The 23,423-nt window shown below is 42.4% G+C and overlaps 1 protein-coding gene across 1 annotated transcript; it reads left to right on the plus strand.

Annotated features, from left to right (window-relative positions):
- Positions 1–14,578: 14,578 nt before the first annotated feature.
- Positions 14,579–17,811, plus strand: LOC102667622 (katanin p80 WD40 repeat-containing subunit B1 homolog KTN80.1). The gene is made up of 4 exons (XM_006605524.4): positions 14,579–15,374; positions 15,850–15,924; positions 16,177–16,354; positions 17,352–17,811. Exons 1-4 carry the CDS (start codon positions 15,366–15,368, stop codon positions 17,519–17,521), a joined length of 432 nt encoding a protein of 143 aa, XP_006605587.1. The 5' UTR covers positions 14,579–15,365; the 3' UTR covers positions 17,522–17,811.
- Positions 17,812–23,423: the final 5,612 nt, after the last annotated feature.

Here is a 23,423-nt window from a genome sequence, read left to right on the forward strand (position 1 = left end):
TCCCCCATCCTTGAAGGGGAGCCTCCTCGACAGTCGGACGAGGTTCACGAGGATCGTAGAGAGCATGCACAAGGAGACGTCGATTCCTACTCCCCGGTCCCCGTCGAGGGGTCGACACCCAACACACTACCTCAGCCCAATCTCATGGGAGAACCTTGAAACCTCCTAGCACAGCCAATATTCTTGTTCGCAGAAGGGCTACCCCCGGCAACAGAAGAAAAAAGGAAACTCGATCTCATCGAAGAGAGATTGAGAGCTGTTGAAGAATTTGGCGACTATCCGTTCACGGACATGGCGGATCTTTGCTTAGTACCCGACGTCGTCATCCCCCCAAAATTCAACGTACCTGATTTCGATAGGTACAAAAGGATGACTTGTCCTAAGAACCATCTCAAAATGTATTGTCGCAAGATGGGGGCGCATTCTAGGGATGAAAAGTTGTTGATGCACTTCTTCCAAGATAGCTTGGCTGGAGCTGCGGTCGTCTGGTACACTAATCTAGAAGCTTCCCGCATTCGCACTTGGAAGGATATGATTACTGCCTTCCTTAGGCAATATCAGTACAACTCCGATATGGCTCCCGATCGGACTCAGTTGCAGAACATGGTTAAAAGGGAAAGCGAGTCCTTTAAAGAGTACGCTCAGCATTGGAGGGACCTGGCAGTGCAAGTAGCCCCTCCCATGGTCGAAAGGGAAATGATTACCATGATGGTAGACACCTTGCCTAGTGGGCTACATGCCCTCCAGCTTCACAGACTTGGTATTCGCCGAGGAAAGAATCGAAGTTGGCATGAAGAGAGGGAAGTTCGATTATGTCTCCTCTACAGGTACCAACGCTAGGAGGATCGGAGCAACTAGGGCAAAGAGGAAGGAAGGAGATACCCATGCCGTCACTTCAGTGCCCGCATGGATCAAGCCACCGCAGATCTCTCACGGTACCCATCAGTATGCACAACATCACACGAGCTTCTCAGCTCGTGCCGGCGACTCCTCCAACTCAACACTCGTACAAACTAGGGCGCTTGCGCCCATCGAGAGGGAGGCCCCCTAAGCTACGGCTCCAACCCCGACTCGCCCGACCGACAATGCCCACTTTGGCGCCGGTTCCAACGTGATAAGGAATTTTCCCCCGAGGCCAACATTCACCCTGATCCCAATGACGTACGAAGACCTCTTGCCATCCCTCGTCGCCAACTAGATGGTTTTGATATCTCCCGGAAGGATCTACCAGCCTCCTTTCCCAAAGTGGTAAAACCCTGACGCAACCTGCGTATACCATGGGAAAACCCCGGGCCACTCAACCAAACAGTGCCTGACCTTTAAACAGAAGGTCCAAAGTTTGATAGAAGCCGGATGGCTGATGTTTCAAGAGGACCGGCCCAACGTAAAAACAAACCCGCTTGCCAATCATGGAGGGGGAGCGGTTAATACCGTCGAGTCGGGTGGGCCGCGCAGGTCCAAACCTTTGAAGGACGTGACGACCCCCAGAAGGTTTATCTACGAGGCCCTACAAAAGGGGGGCGTAATTCCCCGTGGTGGGCACGAGGAAGATTCTTGTTTGATCCACTCGGTGGGAGTCATTCCCTCTACACTCCACCAAAAACTGAAGTTCGTAGTGGAGGGGCATTTGGTCATTGTATCGGGGGAGGAAGACGTCTTGGTATGTTACCCGTCCTCTATGCCATATGTGGAAGCCGCGGAGGAGTCATTGGAAACGACCTTCCAATCTTTTGAGGTAGTAAGCATTGCCTCCTTAGATTCCCTCTCTTGGCAGCCTTGCCTGTCTAATACGACAATGATGGTGGCCCGGGTGATGTTGGGGTACGGCTACGAGCCCGGAATGGGTTTAGGCAACAATGGCGGCAGAACCAGCCTGGTAAGCACCAGAGGAAACCACAAGAAGTTTAGGTTAGGCTATAAACCCACACAAGCGGACATAAGGAAAAGTATCATGGAAAGGAAGAACAGAGGCCAAGGTTTGCGGTTGGGACAACAAGTCGAAGGGGCCCCGCCCTGCCACATCAGTAGGAGCTTTATAAGTGCGGGTCTAAAACACGAAGGCCAAGTCGTCGCGATATGCGAGGATGACTCCCCGAGTAGGTTGGATTTGGTACGACCATGTCTTCCTGGTTTCCAACTAGGAAATTGGCGAGTGGAGGAGCACCCAGACGTTTACGCGACAAGCATAATGTAACCCATTATGGCTTTTAAACTCTACGGTTGGGCCTAGGCTTTATAGTTTCCTTTTGTTAAGGCATTATGTCTTTTGTTCCTGAATTTATAATATAAAGATCTTTCTTCATCTGTTCCTGCGCCTCTACCCATTCTCATTCATTTGCATGTTTATTTTCTTTACGCTTAAAACGCTAGATCCGACGACGAGTCCCTCGAAGGTACTAATACCCGGGACCCGGCCGTCGATTTCAAGCAAGAAGCGGGTCAGACAGAGAGTGAAGAGGACAAGGATATGGGACTTCCCCTAGAGTTGGAGAGGATAATCGCTCAGGAGGACCAAGAGATGAGGCCTCATCAAGAAGAGACAGAACTAGTAGACTTAGGAATCGGCAGTGGGAAAAAGGAAGTAAAGATAGGTACAGGTATGACCGCACCCATCCGTGAAGAATTGATGGCCCTGCTAAAAAACTACCAAGACATCTTTGCCTGATCATACCAAGATATGCCCGGTTTGAGTTCTGACATCGTACAACACAGATTACCTATAAATCCTGAGTGTTCCCCGGTAAAACAAAAGCTGAGGAGGATGAAGCCTGAGATGTCCTTGAAAATAAAAGAAGAGGTAAAGAAACAATTTGACGCTAGTTTCTTGGCTGTCGGTCGGTACCCGGAATGGGTTGCCAACATTGTACCAGTCCCTAAGAAAGATGGGAAGGTACGAATGTGCGTGGATTATCGGGACCTGAATCGAGCCAGTCCCAAGGACAATTTCCCTTTGCCGCACATCGATATCCTCGTGGATAATACGACCAATTTCGCTCTGTTTTCCTTCATGGACGGGTTCTCCGGTTACAATCAAATAAAAATGGCGCCAGAGGATATGGAAAAGACTACCATCGTCACCCTGTGGGGGACGTTCTGTTATAAGGTGATGTCTTTTGGGCTCAAGAACGCCAGGGCAACTTATCAATGGGCTATGATGGCTTTGTTCCACGATATGATGCACCGAGAAATCGAGGTCTATGTGGACGACATGATTGCCAAGTCTAAAACCGAGGAGGAACACCTTGTCAACTTGTGGAAGTTGTTCGAAAGGCTTAGGAAGTATCAATTGAGGTTAAACCCCGCTAAGTGCACCTTCGGGGTCAAGTCAGGGAAACTATTGGGTTTCATTGTAAGCCAGAAAGGGATAGAGGTGGACCCCGAAAAGGTGAAAGCCATCCTTGAGATGCCAGAACCGTATACCGAGAGGCAGGTCCGAGGTTTCCTGGGGCGTTTGAACTACATTGCCAAATTCATATCACAGCTCACCGCTATCTGTGAGCCGTTGTTCAAGCTCTTACGCAAAAACCAATCTGTCCACTGGAACAAGGACTGTCAAAAGGCATTTGGAAGGATCAAACAGTGCCTCATGAACCCTCCCGTGCTTATGTCGCCGGTGCTCGAAAGACCTCTCATCTTGTATATGACGATTTTGGACGAGTCAATGGGGTGTATGCTGGGGCAACATGATGAGTCCGGGAAAAGAGAGCGCGTCGTCTACTACTTGAGTAAGAAGTTCATGGCCTGTGAGATAAACTACTCCCTGTTGGAAAGAACGTGTTGTGCTTTAGTCTGGGCGTCCCACCATCTAAGACAATACATGCTGAGCCATACCACCTGGCTGATATCCAAAATGGACCCAGTCAAGTACATCTTTGAGAAGCCTGCCCTGACAGGGCGGATCGCCCAGTGGCAGGTTTTGCTGTCTAAGTTCGATATAGTTTATGTCACCAAAAAGGCGATAAAGGGAAGCGCCTTGGCGGATTATTTGGCTCAGCAGCCTCTCAACGACTATCAACCCATGCATCCCGAGTTCTCGGATGAGGACATCATGGCCTTGTTTGAGGAAAAACCTGACGAGGACCGGGACAAGTGGATCGTGTGGTTTGATGGAGCGTCAAACATTCTAGGCCATGGCGTTGGGGCAACATTGGTCTCTCCGGATAATCAATGTATACCTTTCACGACCAGGCTGGGGTTCGACTGCACCAACAATATGGCTGAGTATGAAGCATGCGCCCTGACCATCTAGGCGGCAATTGATTTCAACGTCAAGCTACTCAAAGTATACAGAGACTCGACACTGGTGATTCACCAGCTGAGAAGGGAATGGGAAACTAGAGACCACTAACTGATACCCTACCAGGCCTATATCAAGCAATTGACTGGTTTCTTTGATGAGATCTCCTTCCATCACGTTCCCCGAGAGGAAAATCAAATGGCAGATGCGCTTGCCACTTTAGTGTCCATGTTCCATCTAACACCGCACGGAGACTTACCGTACATTGAGTTCAAGTGTCGTGGCAAACCCGCACATTTTTGTCTAGTGGAAAAAGAGCGGGACGGTAAGCCTTGGTATTTCGATATCAAGCGATACGTTGAAAGCAAAGAGTACCCACCAGAGGCTTCCGACAACGACAAGAGGACGTTAAGGAGATTGGCGGCCGGCTTCTTCTTGAGCGGAAGCATACTATACAAGAGAAACCATGACATGGTTTTGCTACGCTACATGAATGCTAAGGAAGTTGAGAGCATGCTAGAGGAGGTCCATGAGGGCTCTTTTGGTACACACGCTAACGGACACGCCATGGCTAGGAAGATATTAAGGGCGGATTACTATTGGCTCACCATGGAGAGTGATTGTTGTCTCCATGTGAGGAAGTGTCACAAATGCCAGATGTTTGCAGACAATGTCAATGCTCCATCCTTGCCTCTGAATGTCTTGGCCACACTGTGGCCATTTTCCATGTGAGAAATAGATGTGATTGGGGCCATAGAGCCCAAAGTTGCAAACGGACACCGTTTCATCCTAGTGGTGATCGATTACTTCACTAAGTGGGTCGAAGCCGCGTCGTACGTTAGCGTCACCAGGAGTGTGGTCATCAGGTTCATTAAGAGGGAGATCATCTGCCGGTATGGTTTACCGAGGAAGATTATCACGGACAATGGCACCAACTTGAATAACAAGATGATGGGGGAAATGTGCGAGGAGTTTAAAATCCAACATCACAATTCCACACCCTACAGACCAAAGATGAACAGAATCATGGAGGCTGCCAATAAGAATATCAAGAAGATTAAGATGACTGTGTCATACAAGGATTGGCACGAGATGCTCCCATTCGCGTTACATGGCTACCGAACCTCAGTACGCACATCAACCGGGGCAACACCGTTCTCGTTGGTATATGGGATGGAGGTTGTGCTACCGTTCGAGGTGGAAGTCCCGTCATTGAAAATCTTGGCGGAGTCCGGATTAAAGGAATCAGAGTGGGCCCAAGCACGTTTCGATCAGCTTCATCTCATAGAAGGAAAGCGTTTGGCCGCCATGAGTCACGGGCGTTTATATCAGAAACGAGTGAAGAACGCTTTTGACAAGAAGGTACGCACGCGCAGGTTCAGCGAAGGGGACTTGGTGCTGAAGAAAGTCTCCCAAGCTCTGAAAGACAACAGAGGAAAGTGGGCCCCGAACTACGAAGGGCCTTTCGTTGTAAAAAGGGCTTTCTCCGGAGGGGCCCTGGTGCTCGCCAACATGGATGACGAGGAGCTACCTTCACCCGTGAACTTCGACGTTGTCAAGCGATACTACGCTTAAGATCTGGGGCAATTGAGGAAGTCACTACATGTTTATCTTATTTATTTTTGTGTGTTCTACCTGGTTTCCCCCAGGGGTTCCTATTCTTTGTATTTTCTCATCGTAGTCTTTTAAAAAGAACGTAGGATTGAGGTTCCGATCCTCACTTTGCGCTTTAAAAGATGTGTAGTGTTTGATAAACTGAGCCTTTTCGCTCAATCCTTGGGATGCCCTAAGCGCTTAATTGAAACTAAACCCGACAAGCTTTCGCTAAAAATATTATTGCATTTGAAAACGCTAATGCATACGCATACACATGCATATTTGTTATCTTATGACAGGAGCAGGATCGTTTTAGGCAATAGTCAAATACCGAGCCAAATCCAAAGACAAAGACGAATCGAGGTAAGCAGTAACGTGGCCATGATTTGCTGCACAATGTCATATCCTGCTTTCAGGTACTTAGGGACGGACACGAGTGGAGGCTAGGCCCGTGATCGACAGATCGTAGTCCCATGTCCAGCTCCGGACAAGCAGGAAGCGCTACTGGGGGCAGCCTAGTATCCTTTAAATTCCTAATTATTATTGTTGTTGTGTCTTTAAGGTGATGGTCAGATGCCTAATTTACCCTAGGGGGGTTCGAGTGAGCGAACGCCGACCCTTAGAGAGCGCGTACCTTTGTTTTAAAAAAAATGCAGGGTGAGCTCGCCTGGGCGAGCACCCCCCTGCACGAAATGGTTTAAAAAGAGAGGGGGAGTGCAGTTTTCCCCCAAGAAACATCTCCCTCTCACTTAAGAACGATGCACTCATGGGATTTCTAGTTTTTCTGACCCTAGGCCACCATTGTGTGCTTTTTTTTGCTTCCATTTTAGTGTCCTTGCCACTGCATACAAGTAAGTGCATTATCCTTTGGTTTCTAGCTTTCCATTGATGCTTTTTGTGCTTTAAATTGTGCATGATTTGATCAATTTCGTGAGACAATTTGGGGAAAATTTATGCTTTGATTCATGGAAATGGGGGGTTGTAGGGGATGGCCTTAGGCCTAGGTTGTGTTCTGAAATGATGGGGCAAGCCACATTGCCCCCATTCCCTTGTTGTTGGTACCCAAAGGTGCGCCCACCAAGTGCTCGGTGAAATGCCTCAATGGTGTTTGCACCTAAGTTTATGAATATTGCTTTTAGATTGGGTTTGTGCATGTATGATTACCATTTTTGGGATGTGGACAGCTTGCAAAAGTTAGGATAAATGCCAAAGCATGACTTAGGCTTAGGGGCCCAAGTCTTTGATTTTTGAAATGCAAGAAGGCATGAAAGTGAGAGCATGTTAGTGAGGTTTCCCCTTGAGGCCAGCACTTGGTTTGGGCTGCACCATGATTTCTTTGTACCTAGATGGTGTGAAAATGTTGTTCACCATGTACATGTGTATGTTGAATAGGTAGCTAAATGCTTTGCAAATGTGCATATATGTTGAAAATGGAACGAAAATGCTTCTCAAAATAGGAACATATGACATGAAATTGCCTTTCAAGAATGTGAACGAGTAGTACAAAAATTGATTTTCCAATGAAGGTGCAACATCAAATTGTTTTCAAATGAATGTAAATATGTGCGAATATATATGTAGCATGAAGTTGCCTCTCAAATGTATGAACATGTATGTAAATGAAATGTGAACATATAGCAAAAAAAATGGAGTAGGTAGGTAGCAAGATGCCTTGGAAAATATGTATGGATAGTTTGACATGTAGCATAAGGAATTCCTTTGCAAAAAACGAAAGTGGCTGCATCTTATAGGATGACGTTCATCGATGGAAAGATAGGTATAAATGTATGAATATCCTAGGAGAACCCGCGCATTAACGCGTAAGCATTCCTTGCAAAATTCGTATGGATATTCATGCTCTGTTGGAAAAAGGGTACGCTGTTTGGCTTGATCTGGCTTTCGTTTTGATTGTTTTCTTGAACTAACTTTCCAAACGTTTTTGTAGGAAATGGCTCCGAAGAAACTCTCCACGAAGAGGTCTAGAAGAGACGCCACAGGAGAAGGGTCCAGTGCCGCCCCCGAGTTTGATAGTCATCGTTTCCGGAGTGCCGAGCACCAGCAGCGCTTCGAGGCCATCAGAGGATGGTTGTTCCACAGGGAGAGGCGTGTCCAGCTCAGGGAGGATGAGTATAAGGACTTTCAGGAGGAGATAGCTCGCAAACTTTGGACACCGCTAGTGACATGCGTTCGTGGGTGAGGGGTCAATGGATTCCCTTTGATGCAGATGCCCTCAGCCAGCTCCTTGGTGACCCACTAGTTTTGAAGGAAGGCCAGCAGTGTGAGTTCAGCCAGAGGAGGAACACGGTCGACGGGTTCAATAAGGAAGCCATTGTCCAGCTGTTGTGCACACCGGGGCAAGATTTCGCCCGGACCGCTACAGGGAGGCGGGTGCGGATCATGCGCACCAGCATGACCACTTTGACCTAGACATGGATGACACTGCTGCTTAGCAATGTCTTGCCTAGCGATCACAACTCCGATCTCCCTCTGCCTAAGTGCCAGTTGGTGTATGTCATCCTGACACGGATGACCGTCCACGTGGCCCAGGTGATTGCTGACGCCATTTATTTGTTTGCAAGTATGGCGCCTACCAGGCACCCTCTGGACCCAGATAAGTCCAACAGGGCCCTGGGGTTTCCGGCGCTGATCACGGGCCTCTGTCAGTCCTACGGAGTTCCCGTCACCCCCAGTAAAGTAATCTGACCGCCGACCACCCGGGCCTTCATCGAGAAGTACTGCACGCCTAGGCAAGCACAGGGTGATGCACATCAGGCCGCAGACGCACCGCCACCACCTCGGCAGGCCGATCCAGCTAGGTCACTGGGCGTGGAGCGTTATCTACAGCATTTGGTTCGCCAGCAGGCAGCCAACCACCATGGCAGGTGCAGATACATGAGTGTCTCTACCGGTTCAGCCTCAGTCAGCAGGGGCAGGGTTTTGCCCCTTTTGCATGCCCTACTCCGGAGCAGTTTGGGGCTGAGGTCGCATGGCCTGGAGACTGGCCCGATGCCCAGGCAGGGAGCGGATAAGAGCCACGTGTGGATGAGGATATGACTGATCTGCTCGGTTTCTTGGGAGGGAGCGGAGCCACGTGACCAAGGTCACCGTACTTTTGTTATTAACATTACTGCTTTCGGTTATTGTTTTTGTTGTTATTAACATTACTATTTTCAGTTACGGTTTCTATTTCTGCTAGAATTTGGCGTTATGGCTCTCAGTTATTTTGCCACTGTTTTTTATTGCGACTTACCGTTACGTGTTTTTTCGTTTACCTTGTGGTTAGACGTGAGTAGGTAGTGTGCGCCCTCATCCGCACGACCTTTTCAGAGAGAAAAAGAAAAAAAAAGAGGAAATAAACAAATGATAATAACTTTAAAAAAAAGGAAAGAAAAAAAAAAGGAGAGAAAAAAGAAAAATAAGTTGTCTAGCTGAAAAGCCAACATGCTTTTGAAAAGAGATAAATTCCAGCTTTTCTTTGAAAAAAATTTCACTAATCATAACCAGTTTTTGAAAAAAAAAATGTGTATACACCTGAAGGGTGAATGCTGTGAAAATTTTCCTGAACGCCCAAAATAAACTCGGATGAATGCATGAATTGATAAAAGAACATATTTTGGAAACACTGGGTTGACTTAAATAGGAAAAATAAATCCTGAGCCCTTGTGTCACATGATCATAAAAACTTGATGCTTGAGTGTCCACATGGGTGCATGCATGATCAGTTTTGCATAAAATTTCCTAATCATCATTGTTGCATGTGAATCATGGAAATAATGTGGGACATCTCCATTATCCCTGAACCGCTGGCCAAACCAACACCCAGACATATATCATGTCCAGCTGTTCTGCAAGCCTTAAGCCAAAATCCCAACTCACCATAAACCTTGACCCAGGATGAGAATGTCCATCCTTGCCCTCAAAACAAAAAAAAAAGAGAAAATTCTCGATCAAAAAATTGGAAGAAAGCAAAAAAAATTCCCAATCAAAGAGTGGGAGAAAGCAAAAAAAAGAAAGAAAATTCCCGATCAAATATCGGAAGAAAATAGAAGAAATATGCAAAAAGGTCTTTGGACCAGACAAATATCCAAACAATACAAAATTGTCACCAAGTAAACAAGAAAAGAAAGGAAACCACGACCTAAAGTGGTCCTCTCCCTTTGATTGCCAACCAAAATCTTGTGCGTCGGTGACTTGTTCACCTCACACTAAACAAAAATAGAAAAGGAAAAGGCCAAGAAACACTCAAAGCCAAATTTCCCAACAAAAACAAATCATTCCCAAGAAAAAGTCCTATTGATCTATGATCACGCATGTAATCTTTGATTTGATAGGAAATGATTTGCAAAACCAAGTCATGACATATCTATGGTTCGGAATTAGGATGAAACACTTACCCGTGTGAGATTGATACACTTTGAGTGATTTTCTTCTATTGTTGTTGGACCCAGTGTTTCCTCTAAATGGTCATTTAGAAATGAAATGCTAACATCCAAAATCTCACTTATGGTTATGAGAAAAATTTCATTAGCATACTCTCCTTCCCCAATAGACACATTGTTTTTCATCAAAAAAATCATATTTTGCTCTGATCAATTGGAAGTTTTGTTTCTTTACTAAAGCATGTTCGCATTTTAATGAAAAAACACCGAGACTATTTTAGTCTCACAATTATCAAGAACTACGTAGGTCTGAGTTCCTCATCACAAATTGAGGATACGTAGGAGCAAAAGCCCTACTTTTGTCGACCACCCCACCTTTTGTTACCGTGACCCAAGAGTCCGGTGGCATGCGAAGACACCCGACGGTAACCCGCAAACGTCCTTTTGCTATCTGTAAGACTCAACGCATGATAGCATGTAGAGACTAACGTCGTCTTCTGCACCCTTTGTCAGTCGTAGCCAACAAGCCCGTTGACACGCAGAGATTTACGTCATCTTCCGCGCAGACTACCTCTATCAAGCACTAACCCGTGAAGTTAAGGGGTAGGCGGAAATACCCAAGTCGTTATCCGTATAAACATTCTTTTGCTAACTGTAAGACTCAACGCATGATAGCATGCAGAGACTAACGTCGTCCTCTGCACCCTTTGTCAATCGCGGCCAACAAGCCCGTTGACATGCAGAGATTTACGTCGTCTTCCGCGCAGACTACCTCTGTCAAGCACTAACCCATGAAGTTAGGGGGCATACGGAAATACCGAAGTGGTTATCCGTATAAACATTGTTTTGCTGTCTGAAAGACTCAACGCATGATAGCATGCAGAGACTAACATCGTCTTCTGCATCCTTTGTCAATCGCGGCCAACAAGCCCGTTGACACGCGGAGATTTACGTTATCTTCCGCACATACTACCTCTGTCAAGCACTAACCCATGAAGTTAGGGGGCAGGCGGAAATACCCAAGTGGTTATCCGTATAAACATTCTTTTGCTATCTGTAAGACTCAACGCATGATAGCATGCAGAGACTAACACCGTCTTCTGTACCCTTTGTCAATCGCGGCCAACAAGCCCGTTGACACGCGGAGATTTACGTCATCTTCCGCGCAGACTTCCTCTGTCAAGCACTAACCCGTGAAGTTAGGGGGCAGGCAGAAATACCCAAGCGGTTGTCCGTATAAACATTTTTTTGCTATCTGTAAGACTCAACGCATGATAGCATGCAGAGACTAACGTCGTCTTCTGCACCCTTTGTCAATCGCGGCCAACAAGCCTGTTGACACGCGGAGATTTACGTCATCTTCTGTGCAGACTTCCTCTGTCAAGCACTAACCCGTGAAGTTAGGGGGCAGGCAGAAATACCCAAGTGGTTATCCGTATAAACATTTTTTTGCTATCTGTAAGACTCAACGCATAATAGCATGCAGAGACTAACATCGTCTTCTGCACCCTTTGTCAATCGCGGCCAACAAGCCTGTTGACACGCGGAGATTTACGTCATCTTCCGCGCAGACTTCCTCTGTCAAGCACTAACCCGTGAAGTTAAGGGGCAGGCAGAAATACCCAAGTGGTTATCCGTATAAACATTCTTTTGCTATCTGTAAGACTCAACGCATGATAGCATACAAAGACTAACGTCGTGTTCTGCACCCTTTGTCAATCGCGGCCAACAAGCCCGTTGACACGCGGAGATTTACGTCATCTTCAGCGTAGACTACCTCTCTCAAGCACTAACTCGTGAAGTTAGGGGGCAGGCGGAAATACCCAAGTGGTTATCCGTATAGACATTCTTTTGCTATCTATAAGACTTAACGCATGATACCATGTAGAGGCTAACATCGTCTCCTACACCTTTTGTCGTCCTAACCCGTGAAGTCAGTTGACATGCAGGGTTACCTTATGGTTACCCGCACCTTTCGTCAACCAGGGGCAAACGAGCCCATTGACGCACAATGACTAACATTGTCTCTTGCATCTTTTGTCGTCCTGACCCGTGAAGTCAGGTGACATGCAGGGTTACCTTATGGTTACCCGCACCTTTCGTCAACCAGGGGAAAACGAGCCCGTTGACGCACAACGACTAACATTGTCTCCTGCACCTTTTGTCGTCCTGACCCGTGAAGCCAGGTGACACGTGGGATTACCTTATGGTTACCCACACCTTTCGTCAACCAGGGGGCAAAAGAGCCCGTTGACGTGAAGAGACCGACATTGTCTTTAGCACCTTTTGTCATCCAGGGACAGCGAGTCAGGTGGTAGGTTGAGATGCCTTATGGTCATCCGCGCCTTTCGTCAACCGAGGGGAACGAATTCGGCGGTATCAGGATGATGTTGGTCGTTCGGTGCTGATCATTTTAAAAAATTTTGCAGGTTTTTACTCTCGTCGTTCGGAAACATTCAAGCCCAACGACGCACAGGATTCTTCTCTGCTTGGCAGAGAAGAACGAGTGCAATGGCAAAGGGAAGTGTCGTGGTTGTCCAACTTTTTCGTTTTCAAGACACTGAAGTTTGTTGATGCTTCTGATGCCTTTTCTTTTCTTTTTGAATGACACGTTCCGCTGGCGGGAATATTGACCGGCCGAATGATGTTCCGCTCGAATGAAATTAGTGTCTTATCTTTACTTCGCTTTTATCTCCAGTAAAAGACAAGTAAAGAGGGGCAACTGTCATACCCATATTTCGTCCAGGGATGGTTGCGTAATCCGTAAAGTTTCATGACATTATGGAAAGAAAACAAGTATCGTTATGTAATCCGTAAAGTTCCGTAACGTTACGAAAAAAGAATCAGCAAAGAAAAGGCAAGGGTGTATTTAGTAAATAGGGGTGTGCAAATAGCAACCAGGCCCACTTGGACCTTCCAGGGTGTTCCAATAGAAGACGGTGCCTTCTGGTGGAAGCAACCCAGCTTGCCTGTGCTAGCTGAGCTTGCCTGGGCGAGCTGGGCGGCAACCACCTCCCTCTTTTCCCCTATAAATAGGGGAAAGAGGGTAGAGCAAATTCGTTCAACCCTCCTAGTATCTGGGATTCACTTGAACCACCTCCCTCTTTTCCCCTATAAATAGGGGAAAGAGGGTAGAGCAAATTCGTTCAACCCTCCTGGTACCTGGGATTCACTTGAAATTAGTGAGAAAAATTGTTTCCGTGAAGAAAATCAAAGCCAAGGCGCTTCCATAACGCTTCCGAGACGTTTCCGTGGGCGATTTCGTGAAGGTTTTCCATCGTTCTTCGTTGTTCTTTAGTCTTCAACCGGTAAGTTCCCGAAATCGAACCTTTCAATTCATTCTATGTGCCCTTAGTGGTCCCCACTTGTTTCGTGTGCTTTTATTTTTATTTCGTTTGCTTTCCGTACCCCCTTTTGACGTGCTTTAACCATTTATTTAAATCGTTTTCTCGCCTAATCAAAAATAAAATAAATTTCCACTGATCATTTAAGTTGTAATATCTTTTAATCTCTGTTAGAATAAAATCCGACCGATCTTTCACGTTGTAACCACGTTTAAAACCAAAAAGAGGCAAAATAATAATATAATAATAAAAAAATATCTTTAAATAAAATAATAAAAAAAAAATCAATCGAACGTTTTTCTTTGGGATTTTTCTTAATCGAATTGACTAATAACCAAAGTGAAACTAAGGCTAAAATCAACTCACAAATCAAGCTTTGTCATTAAAAATCACCTAAAAACCATTTTAAGGTCCAACGCCTTGAAATGGTCCTCTTTGCTTTTATTGGTTAAACGTGGACTTTTAAAAAACCTAAAATCAAACACATAACTTTGTCACCTCTTTCAAAAAACCAAGAGATCATTAATGGTCCAATGCCTTAATTTTTTTTTCTCTCCTTTCAAAAGAATCAAAAGATCGTTTAATGGTCCAACACCTTAAATGACCTTTTATTCAGTCAAAATATATCTTGCAAAAAAGATAAAAACAATTTAACCAACGCTTAGCTCTCATAGAACTACGTAGGTCTGATTTCCTTATCACAATTAAGGAATACGTAGGAGCAAGGGAAACACCCTTGTCGACCACAAAAAGGTAAAAAGATAAAAAAGGCATAAAAAAGACAAACATAAAAAAGGGGGAAATGAAACATTTTGAAATCATATTTGCACACTTGATTAAAGGCTGCCGTCCCTTGTGACGGATGCATGGGGTGCTAATACCTTCCCCGTGCGTAAAAACAACTCCCAAACCTTTCACACTTAAAGTTCGTAGACCACATCTTTTCCGATTTTTCCGACGTTTTCCTCGAATAAACGTTGGTGGCGACTCCGCGCATTTTCCTTTTCTTGGAAGACGCACCCGTGAGCCCTCGCATTGCCGTCCCGCCGAAGGGTAGGTTGCGACAGAGAGAAAAAAGTTCTAAATATATAGGCATCCAAGTGTTGTAGATTGTAGATAGACGTAGTACTTCTCCATTTATTGGTTGAAACTGTTGTGAGAGAAGTAATTTCTATTGATTATATGCTTATGATGAGGAGATTAAGGAGTGCGTTGCTGGAAGAAAGGGGTGAACTCTACACAATCACACCAAGCCAAACCATTAAGATCACTAGTTGTGTTGGTTTAGGACCTCAAAGCTGTGTAGATTGAATAATTCCATTTGTGAATGAAAGGATAAACTACTGTGTCAAATTTTCATGAGAAAAGAATGGTGTCAAACTTGTTATTGGGTTCTGGAATAATTCCTTCCCAAAGTTATACCAAACAGAAGATACCTTTCTTTCATCACTTTTCATGTGATTCTAACTTAGGAAATTATTTATTCTCTATGATAAATTTCCAATTTTATCTCAATCTCGTTCTTGTTTCAAAACTGTTACTTTCATTAGTTCTTCATAAAGTCTCAAAACCTCACCCACTCTCCAACCACACTCTCTTGTTTCTTTTATCAAATTTTCATAAATTCTCAAAATCTCACCAAAATCAGAGTTGAACAAGATAAAGGACCTGTTTTGGATGGTGAAAAAGAATGATGAATAACTAAACTCCATGAAGTGATATGAAGTGGTGAGTGAAGAATTTCTGAAGGAGTTGAGGGATCAAAAGCAATTGTTGGACAGAACACCAAAGGGGATTGAAAAGCTTACTATGCTTGAGGTAATCAATTATAACCATTAATATACCATATATTCTGCTTCCAAATCTGCCTCTTATCAATTGAATTTTAGTTTTAATACATTTAGATCAGTTCTATTTACCACTACTATCTTTCTTGGAATCTCTTTGGTAACCTTTTCAATGGATAACCCTGCTTGACAGTTGACACTTTTTATTTTACCAGTTTCCCTTTGCCATCACATTGTTGTGGATAGTTTCCAAATGCAAAATGATTACTTTAGTTGTGACCTAGAACATTTCTGTAACTTTAAATTGCTAGTGTATCCTGCCCTGTTTTGTATCTTACAGATGCATAATATGTTAATGTGTTTTTGTGTTTTAAGTCATATACTACGATGTAGCTTAGTTGTCATTGTAGCATGGTAGGTATAGCATGTTGCTTTTTCTTCTAATGTAAGCCTGTAAATTTACATGAAATAGTAAACTCTAATAAGTATAAATTACTTTGTATTAGGTTTCGGGGGTACGCTCAATTGCTTTTCATCCTGATGGACAGATCCTATTTGCTGGACTTGAGGATAGTTTGAAGGTACAAATTGTTTGTTTCAATAATTAGATATGATGAACAACTTAAACAGGATAAAGATATTATCTTAATTGCTAGTTTTAAATTCAAAGCCACCATTTATGTGGTCCTCCTACATGTCAACAATGAATGTCATGACTACATGGCTTCCATATTAGTCTGTGAACAACAATAACTAATTTTGAGATGTTTTTCCTGTAAATATGTTCTTTGTTAGCTAGCTTATCATTCTGATTGTTATTTTTAATGCATCAGCTTATAGAGCCATATAATGGTGGCTTGGAAACTGAGAAAAAGGAAAGCACAAAACAGAAACTTAGTCTCCAGGGAAGACAAATGGAGAAAGTAGAAGCTGGTGTGGGACCGCCTTTTGGGTTGTGCAGTATGTCTGTTGACAATGAGTCAAAAGAGATAAAGAATATATATATAGACTGTAAGCTACGGACCTTTTTGTCTACTATTGATATTAGACACGGCTTTATTAAAATTCTGAACAAATTCAGCTTTCAAAATAAAAAAAACCTTCTCAATTTATGGTTTTGGGTACAAAAAGTACTGTGATAACATTTTAAGAAGCGTTGTTGCCATAGTAAGTGTAGCATCTAGTTGGAAAATATTTGGTTGGCTTCAGATAACTTTTGATAATCCTTACAGCAGTGTGGAATTAGTTTTCTCTATTTAAATTTTTTAATATATTATTCTATTAGGCTATTAGCATTAGGGGTATCTGGTAAGCAATAACTTGTTCCTGATAACGAAATTCACTTCTATTTCATTCTCTTGTTGATCTAAGGTGGGGGGCACAATTGCTTTAAAGACAGTGATAAATCTAGGTGGGGGGCCGAGTTAATCTTTTTATTATTTTCAAATTATTTATTAAATTAAAGTCAAATATCTTGAAAGGGACTTAATCTTTTTCTGTTTCAAATTTAATTTTTTTAATTTGTCAAACATATTTTTTATTTTTAAATTTGTTTCTCTTTAAATATAATTTTTTTTTAAAAAAACTTTACCTGCATTAATTATGTTAACATCTCTTATAATTATAAGCATTATATATATATACTTCTTAAATCTATTCTCACAAAAAAAAAAAGTTATAACTCGTGTTTTAGTTATTTGTTTTTTAAAATTTACCTAAATTAAATTTTGAATGATTGTCTTCATCTATAATTATTTATACTTGCATCTTTTACTTTGAGAATTGCATCCTGTAGCTTATTTTGAGATGCATTTAATTTGTGTTAAATTATTGAAGGTACTGCATCTTTGAGTCTATTTTAAGCAATTTCAATTAGCTTGCTCCGACCAAAAACTAAAAACCAAAGTTTGGATAAGAATGTAATTTATGTTTACACATTTAATCTATGGAAAATCAAAGAACAATATGTCAATAAGATTTGTGTTGAGTAACCTGATTGCAAAAGCAGTGTGGACAGCAAGGTCAATGTCTGGAGCTAACAAAAAGATGATTGAGGCACTAGCTGCTAGGAAGAAGGAAGAGTATCTAAAGAAGGAGGAGTACCTGCAACAATTTAAGATGAATTGTCATAAGTTCCATTTTCAAAGCTTTCATCCAATATATGCATGTTTTCAATAATGCAATTAGTAAACCAATCACACAAACCAATCATATAATAGCCAATCACATATGATTGGTTTGTGTACATTCTATTTAGTTTTAATGTTTTATTCTAAATAGAAATGTAGTATTGATTTGCTCCATTTTATGGACTGATATTAAATGTCCATTAAATATTAATGAATTTGAATTATGTGTATGAATTATGTAAATGAATCTAGCAAAATCAAATATACAAATAGAAAATTACTGATGCAATCCTACCCCCCAAGGGCATTGGATAGAAGACTCCAAGAAGATTAGGCCAAAGATGCAAGAGAAGGCCCTAGGGTTCTCATGAGCCTTAGGGCAGATTTCGGGCCCATGGGCTAAGTATGAGCCCGCTTATCTTTGTACATATTAGATTAAGGTTTCATTAATTTTGGGTCTTGTATTTAGAGCTCCATAATGTAGGTAGGGTACCCTAGAAATATAGGATTTTTCAGCCCTTGTATTTTAGGGCACCTAGACTAGTTTTTGTATTAGGGGTAGTTTTGTAATTTCACATGCACTAAGTGAATATTTGATGTGTGTGGTTGAAAATAAATTTAATTGAATTGGTAGAAGCCCAATCCAATTAAATTTTAGAGGGGGAGGTGAGCATTTGCTTACTACACCCCATTGCCACATCATATAGTTACACTTTGTGCTTGTCCTTCATGTTTTACATGCCTCATGACACCTAAGCACACTTAGTGGAAAATCTTGGAATTGATCTTGGATTAGTGGGCTGAACCATAACTAAAATTCACTAATCATAATTAATGAAATTTTGGCTCCAAAGTTTGGCTCCACAAATTCAATTTCAAATTCAAGTAAAATTTGAATTGAAATTCAAATTTCCCTCCAATTTTTTGAGACACTTAGGCTATAAATAGAGGTCATGTGTGTGCATTTTTTTAACTTTGATCATTTGAAAATTAAACTTCAGATTTCAGTGCTCTTTTAGAGCACAAAATTTCGTGTTCTTCTCTTCCTCTCCCTTCATTCATCTCCTTCTTCCTTCAAGCTCTTATCCATGGCCTCCTATGGTGGTGAGCTTCTTCTAGACTCATCTTCTCCTTGAAGTGGCGTCTCCTCTCTCTCTTCCTTCTCCATTTCGCTGTCATTCATCTTCCAAGAAGCAAAGGAATCCATTGATGAATAAGATCCTAGGCCTAGAAGCTCCAACGGAGCTTACACCAATTACATTAGACGATGTTAATCAATTCTCCTTCATCATGATCATTACAATTAGCATGAACGTCATCAGCTTCTTCTTCTCCGACAACGTTAGGAGTGATTTGTGCGGTCAAAGGACTAACATAGGTGTCCATGCATGAATCATCATCTTTTACATTATCACCAATTGTTTTGCCATGGAGAACCACACACCACCTTTCAACACAAGGGTCTTGCACGTAAAATACTTGTCTAGCTTGTTCTGCCATGATGAAAGGGTTGTTGTGGTAACCAAGTTTCTTTAGGTCTACCAATGTAAATCCTATATCATCGGTGTGCGCACCGGTGTTGCTATCAACCCATTTACATTTGAAAATACATACAGTAAATTTCACATAGTTAAGCTCCCAAATTTCATCAATGAACCCAAAGTAAGGGATGGAAGCTACACAGGGATTGGTGTCATTCACACTTGCGAAGTGTTGAGATTCAGCCCTTAGGGTGACCCCGCTGTTCTGCATTGTACTTTTCTCATCTTGTGCTTTTGTGTAAAATGAATACTTGTTTATGTCGTATCCTTGCCAAGTTATAACATTTCTTTTAGGCCTATCTGCTAGCTTTCTTAATGTTTCTGAAGCATTCTCACATGCAAAGATTGTATCTTTAAACCAATCACAGAAAGTCTTGTTATGCTTTTTCAACACCCAATTCTTTGACATTTTTGGATTATTATGTTTGACTAAAGCTTCATGCTTAAGTATGTATGGCAAAACTTCATTACTGTTGTTCAAGACATACAAGTGAGCTTGTAAAAAATCTTCTACACTTGGAGTGATCACATGCAGTCCTCTTGAACCCTTACCACCCACTCTGTCATCATGTCGAGACTCAGGAAGGCCAACAAGTTTAGCCTTCTCAATGTATTATGAACAAAATTCAATGGCTTCTTCTGCAATGTACCTCTCAACAATAGATTCTTCTGGACGATATAGATTCTTTGTATACCCTTTTAAGATCTTCATGTATCGCTCAACCGGGTACATCCACCGTAGATAAACAGGACCACAACATTTGATTTCTCTGACCAGATGCACAATCAAGTGAATCATGATGTCAAAGAAAGCAGGGGGAAAATACATCTCCAACTGACACAGTATAATTGCGGCCTCATTTTCCAGCTCATCAAACATGACAGGATCAATGACTTTGCTACATATAGCATGGAAGAAAAAGCACATACGAGTTATGGCTAACCTGACTTTGTTTGGCAAGATGTCTCGTATAGCAACGGCTAACAATTGTTGCATGAGCACATGACAATCGTGAGACTTTAACCTTACAAGCTTAAGCTCCTTCAACTGCACAAGGCTCTTAATATTTGAAGGGTATCCTTGTGGAACCTTCACCCGATGAAGACACCGACAAAAACTTATCTTCTCATTTTTGGACAAAGTATGGCAAGCTGGGGGCAAGTAAATTTTCTTCCCATCAGACCTTGGATGCAACTGTGATCGTATCCCCATATCAGCTAGATCTTGACGGGTATTCAAGTCATCCTTCGTCTTGCCTTGAATGTTAAGAAGCGTCCCAATCACACTATCACAAACATTTTTCTCCACATGCATAACATCAATACAATGTCTAATGTCTAGATCAGACCAATACTGAAGATCAAAGAAAATGGACCTCTTCTTCCATATGAAACTCTTACTTTTATCCTTCTTTTGGGTATTTCTAAATACATTATTCAGGTGTTGAACCCGCTGATATACCTGCTCACCAGTCAATGGTATCGGTGCAATATCATGCTCTTGACTTCCATTAAAAGCTTTTTTCAATCGTCTGTAAGGATGATTGGGTGTTAGAAAACAGCGATGCCTACTGTAGACTATTTTTCTTCCATGTTTTAGTTGTATGTAGCTTGTGTTTTCTTCACAGATGGGGCATGCATGATGACCCTTAACACTGTAACCGCTGAGATTCCCATATGCTGGAAAGTCATTAATGGTACAAAAAAGCATTGCACGCATTTCAAACGTCTCCTTGTGAAACGCATCAAACACTACAACCCCCTGGTCCCACAACTTTCTCAAGTCTTCAACCAACAGACTTAGATAAACATCAATGTCATTTCCTTGCTGTCTTGGGCCTGATATCATCAAAGACAACATCATGTATTTTCGCTTCATGCACTACCAAGGAGGCAAATTGAAAATTACTAGCAGAACTGGCCATGAACTGTGTTGAGTGCTTAAGGTGCCCTATGGATTCATTCCATCACTGGCTAGTCCAAGTCTAAGATTTCATGGCTCTTTCCCGAAATTCGGATACAAACCATCAATCTTCTTCAATCTTCTTCCACTGCGAGCAATCAGCCGGATGAGGGACCATTCCATCATAAATCCTTCCAATTGCATGCCATGTAAGGTCTTTTGCATCATCCTCGTTAGCAAAAAGACGCTTAAACCTTGGAATGATTGGAAGATACCACAAAACCTTCGCTGGAGGGCCCTTCTTTGAGTTTTCATCATAACTGATTTCCCCTTCATCCTTCACTTTGTACCGTGAAGTCCCACAAATAGGGCATTTGGACATTTCTTGGAATTCATGCCTGTACAGTATGCAATCATTGGGGTAAGCATGAATCTTCTGATACTCCATACCCATTGGACACAATATCTTTTTCGCCTTATAGTAAGTTTTAGGCAACGTGTTGTCCTCTGGAAGCAGATTGTGCACTACCTCAAGCAGTGAGGTGAAACTTTTGTCACTCCACCCATACCTAGCCTTCACATAACTAGACTTAACACCGCAGGCAACAAGGTTAAGGAATTCTTTCACCACGTATACAAAGTGATGCAATCCTACCCCGCAAGGGCATTAGATAGAAAACTCCAAGTAGATTGGGCCAGAGATGCAAGAGAAGGCCCTAGGGTTCTTATGAGCCTTAGGGTAGATTTCGGGCCCATGGGCTAAGTACGAGCCCACTTATCTTTATAAATATTAGATTAAGGTTTCATTATTTTTGGGCCTTGTATTTAGGGCTCCATAATGTAGGTAGGGTACCCTAGAAATATAGGATTTTTCAGCCCTTGTATTTTAGGGCACCTAACTAGTTTTTGTATTAGGGGTAGTTTTGTAATTTCACATGCATTAAGTGGATATTTGATGTGTGTGGTTGGAAATAAATTTAATTGAATTGGTAGAAGCCCAATCCAATTAAATTTTAGAGGGGGAGGTGAGCATTTGCTTACTACACCCCATTGCCACATCATATAGTCACACTTTGTGCATGTCCTTCATGCTTTTCATGCCTCATGACACCTAAGCACACTTAGTGGAGAATCTTGGAATTTATCTTGGATTAGTGGGCTGAATCATAACTAAAATTCACTAATCATAATTAATGAAATTTTGGCTCCAAAGTTTGGCTCCACAAATTCAATTTCAAATTCAAGTGAAATTTGAATTTCCCTCCAATTTTGTGTGACACTTAGGCTATAAATAGAGGTCATGTGTGTGCATTTTTTTGAACTTTGATCATTTGAATATTAAACTTCAGATTTAAAAGCTCATTTGGAGCACAAAATTTCGTGCTCTTCTCTCCCTCTCCCTTCATTCATCTCCTTCTTCCTCCAAGCTCTTATCCATGGCCTCCTATGGTGGTGAGCTTCTTCTAAACTCATCTTCTCCTTGAAGTGGTGTCTCCTCTCTCTCTTCCTTCTCCATTACGCTGCCATTCATCTTCCAAGGAGCAAAGGAATCCATTGATGAAGAAGATCCTAGGCCTAGAAGCTCCAATGGAGCTTGCATCACAAAGGCTTCTTTGAATCACTCTGCAATCCTTCATACACAGGGGCATGTGCTTGCTAGAAAGACTCTTGTCCAAGGTCATGAATCATGTCCTCCAAGCGATCTCCCATTTCTACATCAAACGGTTCACATTGGGACCCACTCTGCATGTCTGTCACTTCACCATGTCATATCCACGTCGTGTAATTCTTCTTAATCCCATCACACAATAGATGGTCTCGTATGTCGTCCAATAGTTGTCGTCTTCCATTCAAACAATTGATGCAAGGACGATAATATTTTCCTTCTTCATTCGATCGACCTCTTTCTGAAGCAAATAGCAAGAATTGCTCGACGCCATCATCATATTTGGGGCTCATGCGACTTTCATTCATCCAACTTCGATCCATCTAAGCAATTCCATGCATGAAAATCTCACTTTTATTTATAGGTGTGGCCCTATCCCATTTAGGAAGATTGTCTTTTATGTTAGCTTCAAACGTCAAGGTTAGCATTATTTTGAAAAATTTGACAAAATTTTGACAGCATTTCGCATTGGTCTCCAAGTACACGACATGCCATCGGTGAAATGAATTTCCCAATAATCAAGTATGCACCTAGAGAACAAATTGAAATGCATTGAACTGAAATTTCATCAAATTAATCAAAATAATAATAACCTTAACAAATGAATCTAACATAAAAATATCACTCTCCCCAAACTGTCCAAATGGAAAATTCAAGACTAAATACAATGACTAATGCAAACTCTCCGCAAGAATCATTGCATTCAGTCTCAAATGGGAATCTAAGGTTCACTCAACATGAACAACAGTTGTGTATATAGAAAATAACATTGATGACGTACAAGAACATACAAAATCTAAATTTCGATTACATCTAAAGAGATCCCAAAACACTGAGGCGG

The sequence above is a fragment of the Glycine max genome, chromosome 20 (genome assembly GCF_000004515.6).
Source record: "Glycine max cultivar Williams 82 chromosome 20, Glycine_max_v4.0, whole genome shotgun sequence".
In the NCBI taxonomy this organism is placed as follows: domain Eukaryota; kingdom Viridiplantae; phylum Streptophyta; class Magnoliopsida; order Fabales; family Fabaceae; genus Glycine; species Glycine max.